Source organism: Pararge aegeria, chromosome 16, assembly GCF_905163445.1.
Source record: "Pararge aegeria chromosome 16, ilParAegt1.1, whole genome shotgun sequence".
In the NCBI taxonomy this organism is placed as follows: domain Eukaryota; kingdom Metazoa; phylum Arthropoda; class Insecta; order Lepidoptera; family Nymphalidae; genus Pararge; species Pararge aegeria.
Genome location: NC_053195.1, coordinates 13254639 through 13270202, shown reverse-complemented (window position 1 = coordinate 13270202; position 15564 = coordinate 13254639). Strand labels below are relative to the sequence as shown.

General features: G+C 36.7%; 1 protein-coding gene across 1 annotated transcript in view; it reads right to left on the bottom strand.

Annotated features, from left to right (window-relative positions):
- Positions 1 to 15564, bottom strand: part of LOC120630325 (protein cueball) — a 40118-nt gene that overhangs the window by 7647 nt on the left and 16907 nt on the right. Inside the window, exons 2-5 of the mRNA XM_039899519.1 lie at positions 5078 to 5471; positions 4142 to 4792; positions 3562 to 3753; positions 2160 to 2342 (exon numbers count right to left, since the gene is read on the bottom strand). Of these exons, the coding sequence (XP_039755453.1) occupies positions 2160 to 2342; positions 3562 to 3753; positions 4142 to 4792; positions 5078 to 5471 (1420 nt within the window). The remainder of the gene's footprint in view (positions 1 to 2159; positions 2343 to 3561; positions 3754 to 4141; positions 4793 to 5077; positions 5472 to 15564) is intronic.

The following is a 15564-nucleotide window of genomic DNA, read 5'->3' as shown; positions in this document are numbered from 1 at the left end:
CCTATCCACAAAGCTTTACCTTTGCTACTTTCGGTATTATTTTAGATTGGAAGTAAACCTCTTTTAAATACTGGGATCCTAGTAAAAGGTCATTGGGGAATCCGTTAGGTTGAGGAACAATTGTTTTTGTTGTTACATGCCTGTATTGGATGTGATTCCAATTCACCTTGCTATCATTCTACCTTGAATTGTGTAATTATAAACATTAATTTAAGTAATACCTAAAATTTTTATTATTTACTTAACACGTGTATTCTGCACGTTTGCAATTTATTGCGTAATTCTACGTAAAGCAAAGACACGTATATAATTGGCACTTAGGATATAAGGTTATTTATTTTTAGACTAAATATTATAAACCGTTCCAAAGAGTTAATGTAACGACTTTTATGCCAGTATACGAATAAAGTTAATGTAACGACAGACGACATTTATGTATACTAGTATACAAAAAAAACACCGTCGCTATTGACAAGGCTGCGCTCAAGCTCCAATGCTTGCAAGCAAAATGTCCTGACTATGTTTGCGAGCAAAATGGACTCACCAATCCTAGAACACTTAATTAAATAATTAATCACAGAGTTAAGAAGAACAACCAGAATCCTCATTCAAGCATTATTGTTCAAAAATAGAGAAAACATCCCGAGCACGTCTCACTTTACACCCGCGGAATATTGCTAAATCACGCACCTTTCCCATTTTCTCCGTTTTATGTTAAACGTTTAGAACATTAGAGGTAAAATATCATGTCAACTGCTAAATTAATGAAGTGGCTAACCGCCTGTCACTACTAAAGTGGAGTGGTTTTAGGTGCTAGCTTGAATATTAGTCATGTTCACGGTTTCTGTATGTTCTTGATTCTGAGTAATTAGTATGGTTTTTTTTTATTAAATACTAACAGTAGTTTGTACGTCTTCTTGTTTAATGTATCACATCATTATGAGATTCAGTTGCCCAAAAAACAATCTATTTATTTATAACAAAGTTTTTTTAAATGTTGTTCTAATTAATGAATGGATCTATTTTGACTAGCAAATCACAATAATAATAAAAGGTAACTCCTACTATAACAACGATTACGATAATGTAAGAGGCTAATTTAAGCTATACTAGTTTTTTTCGAAGAATTACGGGGAAGTAAAAAATCGCTTATAAATATTTCATAGTTGTCGTGTGAACCTTCGAACCTAAAGAATCAAAACGTCTCTGCTTTATTTCCATTTGCATACAAATATTATGAATGCCAAAACGTGTTTGTTACTTATGTTCAGCTCTACGGCTGAACATAAATAAAATGAAACTGAACATAATCTTGATAAAATTTAGCACATAATTAGTCGAATAGGTCTCTGAGAGAAGAGGCCTGCGACCAGTAGGTAATAGAATGTTCAGAGGCCCCGGACTAAGATGATGAATGTTATTAGAATACTATAGCTGTCGCCTGCGTTCTTCGTCCGCGTTTATGACGATTTTTTGCAAATCGACTGCGAACCGTCTATTTTGTTGCGATATGAAGTAGCCTATATTACTACTCCGTCCTTCAACTAACTCTATGCCAAAAATGAAGTGTATTAGTTTCTTAAGTATTAAGGGCGTAAAGTAAGGACACACAAACAAACAAAGGATCAGGCATAGTAGATTTATCTATACCAAATGAGAATGTTTGAAATAAATAAATATAAATGCATTCAATCAGATTATCAATTTATTTGTAGTATTGTTTATTTTTGAACTTTTTAATTTGAATATATGTAATTGTAGAAATTATTATTATTTTTTTACACCTATTTGTTATTTATTTTTTTACTTAATACACCCTTTTTTTACTTTTTACTGTTAAATATGTAATGATTGTGTTCGTTTTATTTGTTCTTTTTACAATTTATTTAAATTTTTTATTAAAATTTGTTATAATAATAACGCAACGGGCAGCGCGGTTGTTTGCTCATTTTGATACTGGAGCCAACTGAAAATTAGCGCTTACCATTGTTGCCAATGCACAGCATAAGGCTGGGTTTGCTTTGCGGCCATGTGCCATATTGTTAATAATAAATTGGCAATAATTTTCTTCGAGTTCTTGTATTAACAATAGAGTATGGCAATAAAGGATTATTATTATTATTATATACTTAGTATTTAAATAAGCATTAAACACTTACCTAGGTCTTTTCTTTAAATGCAGGATCTTCGTGATCAGTAAAGCACAAACTAGACACAGAAGTCCGGTCAGTGTCCCAAGCACCATCAATATTGGGTCTCGTACAGTATCCCATCCTGTACTGCAGACGTCTGATTCTACGAACGCATCTTCGTTCTTGCTGCCTGAGGTAACTGCTGTGCAACTGTAAGCATTATTAACAATTAATCAAAGCAGAAAGCTTCATCGAAATCGGTACAGTTGTTTTTGTTGAAAACAGTTTAAACACGAAATCAGTTTTGCGTTTATGATAAGAATATGTAATATTCAAATTCTTCGGACACGTCTCCCGGAGAGACAACAACTCCATAGAACACGTTGTTGTGCAGGGCAAGTTAGAAGGCACTAGGCACGCGGTAGGTCACCCATGCGGTTGACCGATCAAATCAAATCTTCAGTGGGAGGTCCCTTGCATGAGTGTACCAGACTATCTGCAAACAGGGAGAAGTGGCGAATGATCGTGAGGCGAGTAACAACTGCCACAAACAATGCCCCACCGTGATGACCACGACCACTCTGGCAAGAGTGTTACGACAAAGAAGACGAATGTACCTAATTCGGTATAACAACTAAAATATATCCTATAGTGTAGGTACTATTTGAACACCTCAACTAATTTCTTGTATTTCTGATCTGTGAGGAGAATCTGAATGGTGTTATTTATAATTTCTTCAATCCTTATACTCCACACCAAGCAGATCGTCGGTAATGTACCCTCTACGCTCGCGTTTCGCTCCGAAACTTGAGCATTCTCAAGAGTTGTTGAGTTAATTTTTGACTCAACAATTATTCATTGTAAGGTCAACATCTCCTACAGATTCTCCTGCTTTTCGCGGAGTATAGCAAATTAAGCTTAATTTTCATAATAGCTCACGTCTTAGTTATATCTTCGCTTTCCATCCGGCGAGATTGTGGTAAACACCATGTGGTAAAATGTTTGTTAACCTTTTTTATATCTTAATTACTTCATCACAGTTATAGCCTTTATTTTGTAGACTCAGTGTGTTATCAAAATTAAGCTTAATTTGCTATACTCCGCGAAAAGCAGGAGATGTTGACTTTACAATGAATAATTGTTGAGTCAAAAATTAACTCAACAACTCTTGAGAATGCTCAAGTTTCGGAGCGAAACGCGAACGTAGAGGGTACATTACCGACGATCTGCTTGGTGTGGAGTATAGCAAATTAAGCTTAATTTTGATAATATATCATGGATTTCCGCAAAGTAACGCCTGCTTCTATACAATAGACTCAGTGTGTTTATTTTCAGGGAGAAGTAAGAAAAGTTCGCACTACTTAATTTTATCTGTAAACGAAGTTGCGATAGATAACTATATTCTTTATATTATAAATCAAAAACTTACTTGCAAGATTCAATAGCAGGTGCAATTGTAGTAGGTATAATTTTACGAGTCTCGCATCTGTCGCCCTCGAAGTCATGAGCACATTTGCAAACAGGCTTTCCTGTTTCGCTCACCGAACATTCACCATCGTTCAAACACTGGCTATAGCAAACACTCGCCTCACATCTAGGCCCAGAGAAACCGTTTCTGCATCTAGAATCAACGGTAAAATTGAAAATTTTGTCACACCAAAACTTCTATTCATCATCGTATTATTATATATATGTGTGTACCGAATACGGTTTTTTCTTCTTCTTCTTTTGATTTATGGCTTTTCGTAGTGCCAAAACAGCACAATGTACTTTGCCAGGAATACGGTTTTTTTTTACATATGTAGTTAAGCGCCGTTCCTTTTTGATTGCTAATTTGTCGTTATCTATTAATAGAACTGACAGCTTTACAACGTTTGTCTATGATCTAAGTAGTGATCTAATACGAAATGACAGACAGTATTTGTACCTTCTTTCATGGCCCTATAATTCCAGTTATAGTTTACATATAACACAAGTTTATTGCATAATTTCAGATCTAGTGGACTTACTTGCAGGTTGGTTGACCATCGCTAGAAGCACTGCAGTCGCCGTTCAGACAGAAGTTCTGGCAAACGGAGATTTCACACCGATCACCAATATAACCAGTGGAACACTTGCATTCTAGTTGTCCTGTTTTCACTCCGTGGAGACAGAACAATCCCACATCTTGAGGAATGCGTATGGAATCGTTAATGGCAGTGTTGTTTTGCGATAGGTTCGTTAAAGTTTTACATTCATCCACTCCATCAGTTTGGTCTGCGATCTTATAGTTTGAAACTATACCAAAAGGAACTTCATTGTTAAATTTAAAGAATTCCTCCGGCTCGGCACTGGATGCGTTTTTCGACAGTTTCCACACTGATCTGAATCCCCAATCTACCCAATAAATATTGTCTTTTGTGACAGTCAAGGAATTAGGCTGATGGTATGTCCCTACCAATATTTTCTGTCTATTTCGCCCATCTAAATCGGCTGACTCAATGGAATAATGTATTCCTTCTTTATCGTCGACCCAGTATAGCCGTTTTGTACGTTGATCGATAGCGATACTAACAGGCATGTGGATATCAGTATCAACAATGGTGGTCCTTTCACTTCCGTCGAATCGCGCTCTCTCAATCGTTGCCTTTGAAATGTTTATGTTCGTCCAGTAAATATAGCTGAAAAGGAATCGTATGTTAGGTAAAAAATATTCAATGCAACGTTTGAGAATCTTCAGTTGATTTATTTTTTTACCATAATTTATCACGTTACCTAAATTCTAGAGAATTTTATAAGTGCACTATAATTAGGTACGAAGATTGATATACTAGGACACATTAAAAACATTACCTCCATTTTAATTATGAATTTTAATGGCACCTTTTAAAGGTATTTGTTGGATATATAGTTTGTAACACGATCAATCATAGGAAAATCCCACTTTACTTACAAAGAAAACTTACCCTCTACAACTATCAACTGCAATATCCCTGGGGATCTCATCATCCATTTTAATCAAAAGGTAGCCATAGATGTTCTTGGATCTCGGCCACAGCGAGATCCAATATATACTTCTTTCGTTAGTATCCGTCCAGAACATCTTCCCTGTAACTGGATCGATTGTTAGCCCTTGAATATTTTCGGAAGACCGCTTGCCCACGAGAGGCTGGTATTTCTTCGTGAGTAAATTGTAGCTGAATATGGATGCGTTGTCGTTTTGTTTGTCAACAAACAACAGCATGTTGTGCACTGCATCATGAGCCAATGCGGTCAGCTCTTTAAATCGGACGCCCTCATCGTTTGTTTTCGTTTTGTTTGTATAAAATTCTAATTGGTCCCCAGTTGTGATTGCGATATCTGCAACAATTGAAACAATATAATTGAATCTCCATCATCAACATCCACTGCTGGTTATAATAAAAATAAACAAACACAAAAGGACGGGAGTTTAACTACTACGACGACTTATCTTTACAGAACTCTTCCTACTAGTGCACAGTCAGTGGCGTGTATAGGGGGTATGCACAGGAGATGATATAAAATGAAGAAAATCTCCAGTAGGAGTTATAAAAAAAAGGATAGGCATTGTAAGAGTTATGAAAAGCCTACCCTTAAGTATTTATAACTTGCACTGGGGATTTTCTTCATTTTATATCATCTGCATACCCTGTGCATACCCTCTAAGCACGCCACTGTGCACAGTAGTAGATTCACAAAGGAATAATAACAATATTCTCTATGATAAGAGTGAGGATTATGGAACATAGTGTCGTCATCGCTGCTGAAATACGAAAAGACGAACTTCCAACTCTCAGAAACTTTTTTTTAAAGTATTAATTGACGGATCAAGCAGATGACGGTTATTGGAAACGATCGCCTATAAACAGAGCAAAACTTTACAGGGCATGCAAGGAGTACGTCCTGCAACATGCCACCCAGTATCCATTAAATTGAGGCGTAGGTGTTGAGCCTTATGAATCTTTAATCACACCAGCAACCATGCTCGTCAGACTGGAACACAGCATTGCAACAATGCAGCTTGTTTAGACTGCTGTACGTAGTACGTCTGTAGAGGATCTAATAGCCAAGTTTCCGACATGGTTGACGTTGCGAGAACGTCGAATAATTTCCACGTAAGCCATAATGATGTTTACGTATAATATGTTATGTATCAATACACATAAGATTTATTATGTAACTTCATTGAGCAGTGGAGATATTTCAGTCATCGATCTACATTTTGGCACTAGAGCACAACGGTCGTCTCGTGACCATCTCAAAGGCATTTTGCTATGATTAGTCACGATTATGCAATAATTTACCCTTAGCACGATGTTACACAACTTGTTAACGTTATCAGTAGGTACTATAACTTCAATTGTAGTTTCTACCAACACTAGGAGAAAATAACAATTTCGGCAACTTACTTTAGAGAGAGATACATGACAGACTCTTATCAACCTTGAGAAGTACAGTAGGTATGTATCTAATGAAGACGAAGTAATAAGCTCGTATGCATGTGATTGAAGCGGTGATAGCCTAGTGGGTATGAGCTCGACTTACCTTTTGGGGGGCCGAGTTCGATTCCCAGCACCGCATCTCCAACTTTTCTAAGTTATATGCGTTTTAAGTAATCAAATTATTACTTGGTGACGGAAAACATCGTGAGGAAACTTGCATGTCTGAGAGCTCGCCATAATATTTTCAAAGGTGTGTGGAGTCCACCAATGCGCACAGGGCCAGCGTGGACTACAGCCTTAACCCCTTCTCATTGTGGGAGGAGATCGTACCGGAAAGCTGGGCCAGCGTAGTGGACTAGGGGCTTCACCTCTTCTCCTAGTGGGAGGAGAACCGTGCCCTGAAGTGGGCCGGTGTGATATGATGATGATGACGATGCATTTGATGGTAAAAATATTGCAAGTAGTTCCTTAATTTTAAGAAGACTACTTAGCTGGCCTAATCGCTGCAACATTTGTAGTGATTATGCCACCTAATTTTAACCTCTTACTCCATTGTGTCTATATTTATGTAACAACTTTTTTCTTTAGTGTATAAGAAAAGTGTATTTCATCATTCAAATCCATGTCGGTACACTGTCTATTACAACCGAAGCTAAGCGATCTTTGTGAGATAGAAGGACTATATCTATCATCATCATGATTATATCAGACAATTGACTTTTACTGCTGGACATAGGTCTTTTGTAGGGAGTTTCAAATACTACGGTCTTTTGCCGATTGGGTCCAGCGTCGCCCTGCGAGTCCTCTGACTCGTTTTATGTCATCATTTCAACTCGTCGGGGGTCTACAAACGCTGCGTTTATATATCCTCCTGGCCGTATCCGACCACAGCGACTCCTAGCTATTATGAGCGTACCTGATGTGCTCTCAAGTGACTGGCATAACCACTCTTTGTTTTAAATGTGCGATTGACAGCACGTCAGTACTCCACCAATTATATTGTAATATATGGCCGGCGATGGTCTGGCCTTTATCTCATTACGCCTAGCATCTTGCTCTGTGCGCCTTCAGTGCGATTACAGCATCTTGGCACCCCAACGTCCGTCAGTTCTCCGAGCTACGAGTATATGTACCCCGCCCATTGCCACTTCAGCGTCCCGACTCGTTGAACTATGTCGGTAACTCTGGTTCTTCTACAGATCTTCTCATTTCTTATCCTATCACGTAAAAAAAATCCGAGCATAGCTCTCTCCATCGTTCGCTGTGTGACGCGTTCTTATGAGACCATTAATACCATGCTACTTCTAAATGAGAAAGTTTTTATGGATGGATTGATGTTTGTTACTCGTTCACGCAAAAACTACTGAACCAATTTGACAGAATTTTGGAATCGAGATAGATTTTGTCCTGGATTAACACAAAGGCTGCTTTTTATCCCGGCAAAATGTACTCCTTCAGGATTTAATATAAAACAAAAAACCGTGTACAAAGCCGCGTGCAACAGCTGGTAAAAGTTATAAAATCACAAAGGAATCAGTATGCCATTTAGATACATCATTGAATAAACTCCTTATGTAGCAACAGAGATGTATCGCTCGTAATCATAGGGGTCACATTCTAACAGAGGTCAAATATTTTAATTCATTCGCTATAACAATTCAACTGACAGCGGTTACATTTTTCATTTAAAACTGAAAATAACCTTTTATTTTTAGTGCTCAAAGGAATTCTCGCTAAAGTCTTCTTCGTACTTTATTTGCGGGAATGCCATTGAATTATCGGAGTTGTCGATCAAGTTAAATTTGAATCTCAGCGTGATGTTACTACCTTCGGAGTATACAATATTCCGCAAGTGATCAATCTGTCCACTAGTACGAATACCTAATAACAGCAGGAATTGATAATAAAGTTTATTGACAAAGATATTTTTGTTTATTTCTTAAAAAGTTCGAACGGAAAATTATCCTCATCATCATATCGATCCAATACCGGCCCACTACAGGGAACAGGTCTCCTCCCGGAATGAGACGGGCTTTAGGCCTTAGTCCACCACAGCTTGTTAACCAGTCTCATTTCGGATTTAGACATAGCCCACCAGATCCCTTTCCAATGTGGGTCGGTGGGTGTTTACGACTATTACCACAATTGATTTTCACCGCCAATTTTCTAACTTCGGGCTGGTAATGAAAATACTTTGACAGATAAATAAATAAATACAACGACAATACACACATCGCCATCTAGTCCCAAAGTAGGCGTAGCTTGTGTTATGGGTACTAAGGTGACTGGTGAATATTTTTCTGAATAATATATATAAATGCTTATATATACAAAATAAATACCCGGACGAAATAGATACGTGATTAACATCACACATACAATTCGTCTGGATGATTATTTGCCAGTTGTGGGATTCGAACCCACAGCCTTGGACTTAGAAAGAAGGGTCGCTCGCTCGCTCGCTGGGACGTTAAATTCTCTAAACAACCATTTTTGTCCTCTCCCGGAATTCGAACTCAGGACCTTGTGATCCGTAGTTAAATATTCTAACACTAGACTAACGAGACAGTCACCAAGAACCTTCGGATAAATTGGTTATTTGAAATGCAAAACTGTAACGTCCTTTGACATTCTATTACACTTATCAGGTAAATAGTTTAGTTTTGCTGGTTTTTGGGTTTAATTCTCGATAAAACCGACATTCGATTGCGCACGCGCATTAGTTATGCTAATGATACAGAGGCGAGTGAGATGACGTCACGCGACACGTAAGTAAATCGTAAACACCGGCGTAAAATTACGCAGTTCATTGGGTCGGGTCCAACTGCCATCATGAAGTGTTTCACTTCACGTGAATCTCATGCTATTAAAATAAGTTGTTTGCATTTTAAAGGTCAGTTAATTGTTTGTGGATAGATACCTACTAAAATGCTTATTACTCAATTGTTGAGGGCGCCTTAAATGAACAGTACCTAAAGGTTTTTATAATGCTTAATACGAGCAATGAACAAAAACACGTTAATTATGTTTCAGGTTTCTACGAACATGTTTGTTGTCTTTGTACTTTGTGCAAGTTACATAGACAGCGTACATATATTCTTATTCCAAGTACGCCTACCGGCTTCAAACCGTACTGGCTATTTTGAAAAGTCAAGTCAGCTATTTCTAGTGACCTTTCCACCGGTTTACTCTAAACCTGATTCTACTGAGAAGAATACGGCAGGAATGAATGCGCAAAGAAGAAATGAACAGTCCGTCTTCCGTCCACTGAGTTTGATTTCCGGGTTGACACGAAAATTTATAGGTTTCTCTGTTAAATCAGTCCAACACCTCAGCACGTCTAGCATGGGCAGGAGACAATTATATCCCCGGGGATATAAGGATATAAATTTATCCTCTCCCACAGCTTTATCAACTCTCAGAGCACTGGCGCACAACAAGTGGAAATAATATCCAAATAATATATGTGTATTAATAAACGGAGGTAAACTTCTCCTTTTCCATGTTCCAGTGATTTAGCAGGTGGGCACGTTAATTATATCTCTTGTCAGGGGATATAATCGGGGGATATAATTTTTATCTCCCACCCGTGCTAGCCCTGCAGCAAGCATGTTAAGACGCCGCGCCGCGCCGGTCCGAGTTATCATAACTAATATGAAATAATAAGTATTGTTTGAGCTTATACCTTTCTACAGAGGAGGCCTCTATCAAGCTGTGGGACATGTGTTGTGGATTATAAATAGGAGACCTAGGAGGCCTCTACCTACCCGGCTGCAGAACGTGGGTTGTCGACGATAAATGAGTTGTATTCATTGTTAACCATATAATGGTTAAATTGTAGCCATTACAATTTGATTGTATAAAAAGTGGTAAATTTATTTTGCCTTCAATACCTAATGACACGCTGAACTCAAGTTACTTAAGTACTGCAGCAACTGGGTCAATCGAACAATAGATTAGTAAGTAAGACTAAATGTAAGCCGCTAACCTACCCAATACTCATTTCCCATTAAATTTTCATAGCGAATTTTCATATCATCTGTGACGGATCACGACGTCGGATCGGACGACGTCGACGACGGATCCTGGTTTCGATTCCTGAGTCTTGCTGACACTTGTAAGGTATGGTTTTTTTTTCCATCGAAAAGTTAACAGCGCCAGCGAATAATTAAAAAGTCAAGCCTTTTATACTTTGACTCTGACACTGCATCCCGCATAGACGAATTTTACCGAGAAGAAGCCGGCGATAAACTCAACAGTTGCTTCTTTTCAACATCAATGTTTTTTATTTTGTGATAGATAAAAGCAGAGCAGCCTTGTCATTAAGAAGTTCGTCAATTGTATAATATATTTTTATTATTGTTGGACGGCCGATTGGCGCAGTTTGCAGCGACCCTGCTTTCAGAGTCCATGGCCGTAGGTTCGATTCCCACAACTGGAAAATAATTGTATGATGAGCATGAATGTTTTTCAGTGCCTGGATGTTTATCTGTATATTATAAGTATTTATGTATATTATTCATAGAAATATTCATCAGTCATCTCAGTACCCATAACACAAGCTACGCTTACTTTGGGGCTACATGGCGATGTGTGCGTTGTCGTAGTATATAAATAAATAGATAAATATAATAATCGTTTAAACCATTTAAGACCTAAATTATCTCCTTACAATCCTCGTTCCTATAAGAGACAACCTGCGTCTATAGAAGTGGGACTTTAAGATTGCCACAACAGGTGTAGGTACTTTTATTAGGTACATCTATGATTTATGAAGTTCTTCACAGATAACAAAAAGATAAGATCTTAATTTTGAAGATATTTTAGACTGAATGATATTTTTTTTACAGTTATTTTTTCATACAAACTAATTCTAAGTTTTTACTTATGACAACCCTGTTGAAGATAAAAGACCGACACGTGCATAGTACCTACGCAACGCGATGCGTAACTAATAAAGTTACAGAAGTCACTTGATTTACTTTTGCAAGGGCGTTCAGTAAAAGCTATGGCAATGGTTTACTCAAAAACTATTATCGTTTCGGTTCCACAGATAAGTTTCAGAGACAATAAATAATGTACCCCTAAAACCTCTGAAGTATCATTTCGGTTTTTATTTATAAGTCGTATTATCAAAAATTGTTCTTCTATGTTAAATCTCAAAATAAATGGAAATGGAAAGGTGCGCGGACCATTTACTTACGTTTTAGCTCGTGTCTAGTCTACAACGTTCCATATCCGGGAATGTCACGGTCTTATTAGGCTGGGGATGAAATTTCTCCGTCAAATGTAAAGAAAGTTACCAAATGTAGTTACCAAATGTAAAGAAAGTTAATAAAAATATAATAATAAATGGAGAATCACTAAAAATGGAAGATTCCACAGTTTTTCTGGGCATGACCTTGGATTGTAAGCTTCAGTGGGGTACCCATATAGATACACTAGCAGGTAAACTAAGCTCGGCTGCCTACGCCGTCAGGAAAATTAGACAGATTACTGACGTAGAAACAGCAAGACTTGTTTACTTCGCGTACTTTCATAGTGTGATGTCTTACGGGATCTTATTATGGGGCAAAGGTGCTGATATTGAAACTATATTCATATTGCAGAAAAGAGCTGTACGGTCAATATATAAACTTAAATCACGTGAATCCCTCCGTGAAAAATTTAAAGAAATTGGTATACTTACGGTAGCCTCACAATACATTTATAACAATATAGTATTTGTAAGACAACATATTAGTCTTTATAAACAAAAAGTGGATATAAACAGTCGACTTACAAGAAATGGTCATAAATTAGTGACATCTTCATATCGTCTGCGAAAGGTGCAGAAGTCATTTGTGGGATTGAGTATACGCTTTTATAATATGATTCCTAAGGTAATTTTGGACCTACCAATCCATAAGTTTAAAGAATGTGTTAAAACACATTTATTACAGCGAGGTTATTATACAATTGATGAGTTTCTTAATGACAAGGTTGCTTGGAAGCATCCGGCTCCGCTTTCATCTCTCACAAGATAGAAAAATGAATGTTAAAATATAAAATGTAAATTTTTGATGTTGGAAAAGAGCAACTGCTGAGTTTCTTGCCGGCTTCTTCTCGGTAGAATCTGCCTTCCGAACCGGTGGTAGAGTCACTACACACGGACAGACTTGACGTTTCAAAAGTGCTTGTATTAGGCCTACTTGAAATAAATGAATTAAAAAAAAAAAAAAAAATCCAATATGGCGGACGTGACCAGGGGGAAACCAAATGAAATTAATAATAAATTTTGAAAGAGTCTTATGAAAGTAGGTAGAATATTTATATTATTGAGTCAAATTTGAGAAACAACGTGTTGTCTGAAAATAATTTAAAACGATAACGGGAAATAACATATGGATATTATTATTGAGTTTATAATAAATAAACTTATAATTTTATCAGCGTTTGCAATTAATTTATTTTGATTAATGCTTTAAGACCTCTTTTTAATTACTATATCGATAAGCTGAAAATAGTTTATTTTCTTTGAACGTCATCGTCTCAACCGATGCCCGCCTATAGCTTTTTTTTTAATTCCACTACAAAATTTGCCTTTGACTGCAATCTAACCTTGTGGTAAGCGATGATGCAGTATCAGCGAGTCACAAAAGTATGAGTTAATTACTGGTGCTTATATAAATTTATAGATTATGCAAAGAGCGATCCTTTGGCTTACTATAGAAGTCATCATTATCATCAACCCACCCACAACAGGCCACAGATCACCAATCAGAATGAGAAGGGTATAACCCGATGTGTGTTAAGACTCCACACGCCCTAGAGAACATTATCGAGAACTCTCAAGCACGCAGGTACCCACCCTCTCGATCTTCTTCACCGTGATATTAAATTGCTTAAAACACACATAATTCCTAAAAGTTAGACTGCTGGCGATCGAACTCGGTTCCACCGCTAACACTGCATTAAACATTATGTTTGTATTGTTGCCATTTTGTTTTCTTACTTTATTACGTCAAAGTTTTGCACATAAACTTTCATTTTAGTACATAACACTGCTTTAAGCGACCGTAGTAACGGTTCAAGAAGTCGCACCATGCAAGTTTGTCTGAATGCAACGAATTATAGCAAATTCGGCTTGGCTTTCCACAAATGGAACGCCATGCTACAAGCAGACGTTGCTTTTGCAACGCCTGCTTGCTAATCCGATATAGGTATGCTAATGTCATTCCCAAAATCATTTTTGGCTCTCAATTAAGAAGTGTTACTGTACAAGTCTAAGACTTGTATAGTAAATGAAAAATGCGTACTGCATCGCATGCGGGTCTTGCGACAGTAGGCGATCAACTAAAAGAAGTAAACCGCCTTTGCACACCTAAACTAGTTTTTTTTTTTTATTATTATTTTTGTAAATGTGTTTCTTTGTATTTTGTTTTTGAGTGTGCAATAAAGAATTTATTATTATTATTATTATTAAAATATCAAGAACATCGTCTGTGAGCACAAGAACTGCATACTTGAGCTCAAGGGTGGGTATAATTGTATTAATAACAAATCAATCAGATCCGCACTCGGTAATAAATAATTTATGAATTAATTGCATAATTAACCGATGCATATTAAAAGGGATATGATTATTAAATTGTTTGTAAGAAGTGAAGTAAAATGAAGTACCTTCATAACTTCAAGGAATGAATAATAATAATATGTCATATTATTATATTTTTAACCTTGTTTGTAGATTAATGTCGGCATCTTTCTATTGAATTATGAATATGGAAATAGAATTATCGAAAAGGTTTATCGAGTCTACCGGGGATCCTAGAGCGGGCGGTTACCTTGGCCAACGAATTAGTTTGGCCATCCTAAGGGGCAATGCTGCCAGCATCTCAGGAACTGTGCCTCGCTGCGGTGGTTTCGAAGACGTTTTAGATTTTATTTAGTTATACATAGTCTATTTTAGGTTATATTTATAAAATAAATAGATTTTAGGTAAACAAATCCTAAACCAAAGCATAATCATAATAAATCGTATGTATGAAATGGACTAATAAATGAACTATTTAATATTTTAAATCGACTAAGCGAACCAACAAACCTTAAATTCTATTGTTTTTTTATTAAATGCCAAAAAAAATTGAATTATTTTTGTTTCGTTATGGATTTGTGAAAAGAGGATACAAACACAGTGTTTAAACTATTTAGCATTTTAGAATATAAGTACATCCAATATTATAGATACGGATGTAAAGATCAGAAAGTTAATTAAACGTATTCAAATAACGCGGAAGTTGAGTATGCATATTATGATATGAGCCTTCCTTTACATGAGCGGTTGCCCACTACTGCCTACGTATAATTCTCAAGAAGTAAATTTCTGATTTCATCACATATTTAAATAATATGATGCAGCATTTTTAAAAACTTTTGATGCAAGGGTTCAGTCAAAATCTATTGAGCTCTTCCAACATAAAATATATTATATCGCTCTTAAAAATAATCTTAAGAGATTACGTATACAATTATATTGGAATCATGCAGAGGCGTGCACTGCGTTTCTTATCAGGGTATGCATACAGCAGGAAAATTGCTTAAAATGGAAAAAAATCCTCCTCTTGTACGGTCTATATTTCAATTTTAGGGTATGCAGTGCTTTTGTGCATGTATGAAGTGCACGCCACTGGAATCATGGACATACTCTCCAATTTTACCCATTACCAGTTTTGTGTTTTTTTAGTACAGATTTATAGCTGATATGATGCCAGGATATAGAGCACCAGAAAAAACATTGGGTTTACCACAGTTTTTTTAATAAAAAATAAAGAGTTTTAAGAATTGGTACATACAACACTTTGTATGCGGAACTGGTTCTTATTTAATCTGTGGTATCGGTACAGGATTAATTAGTATCGGGCAATTCCGAGATATTTAACAGCGAATACCGCAGGTACGATGACGGAAACTTTAGTGAACCATAGATAATATCTATTAAGTATGACGTA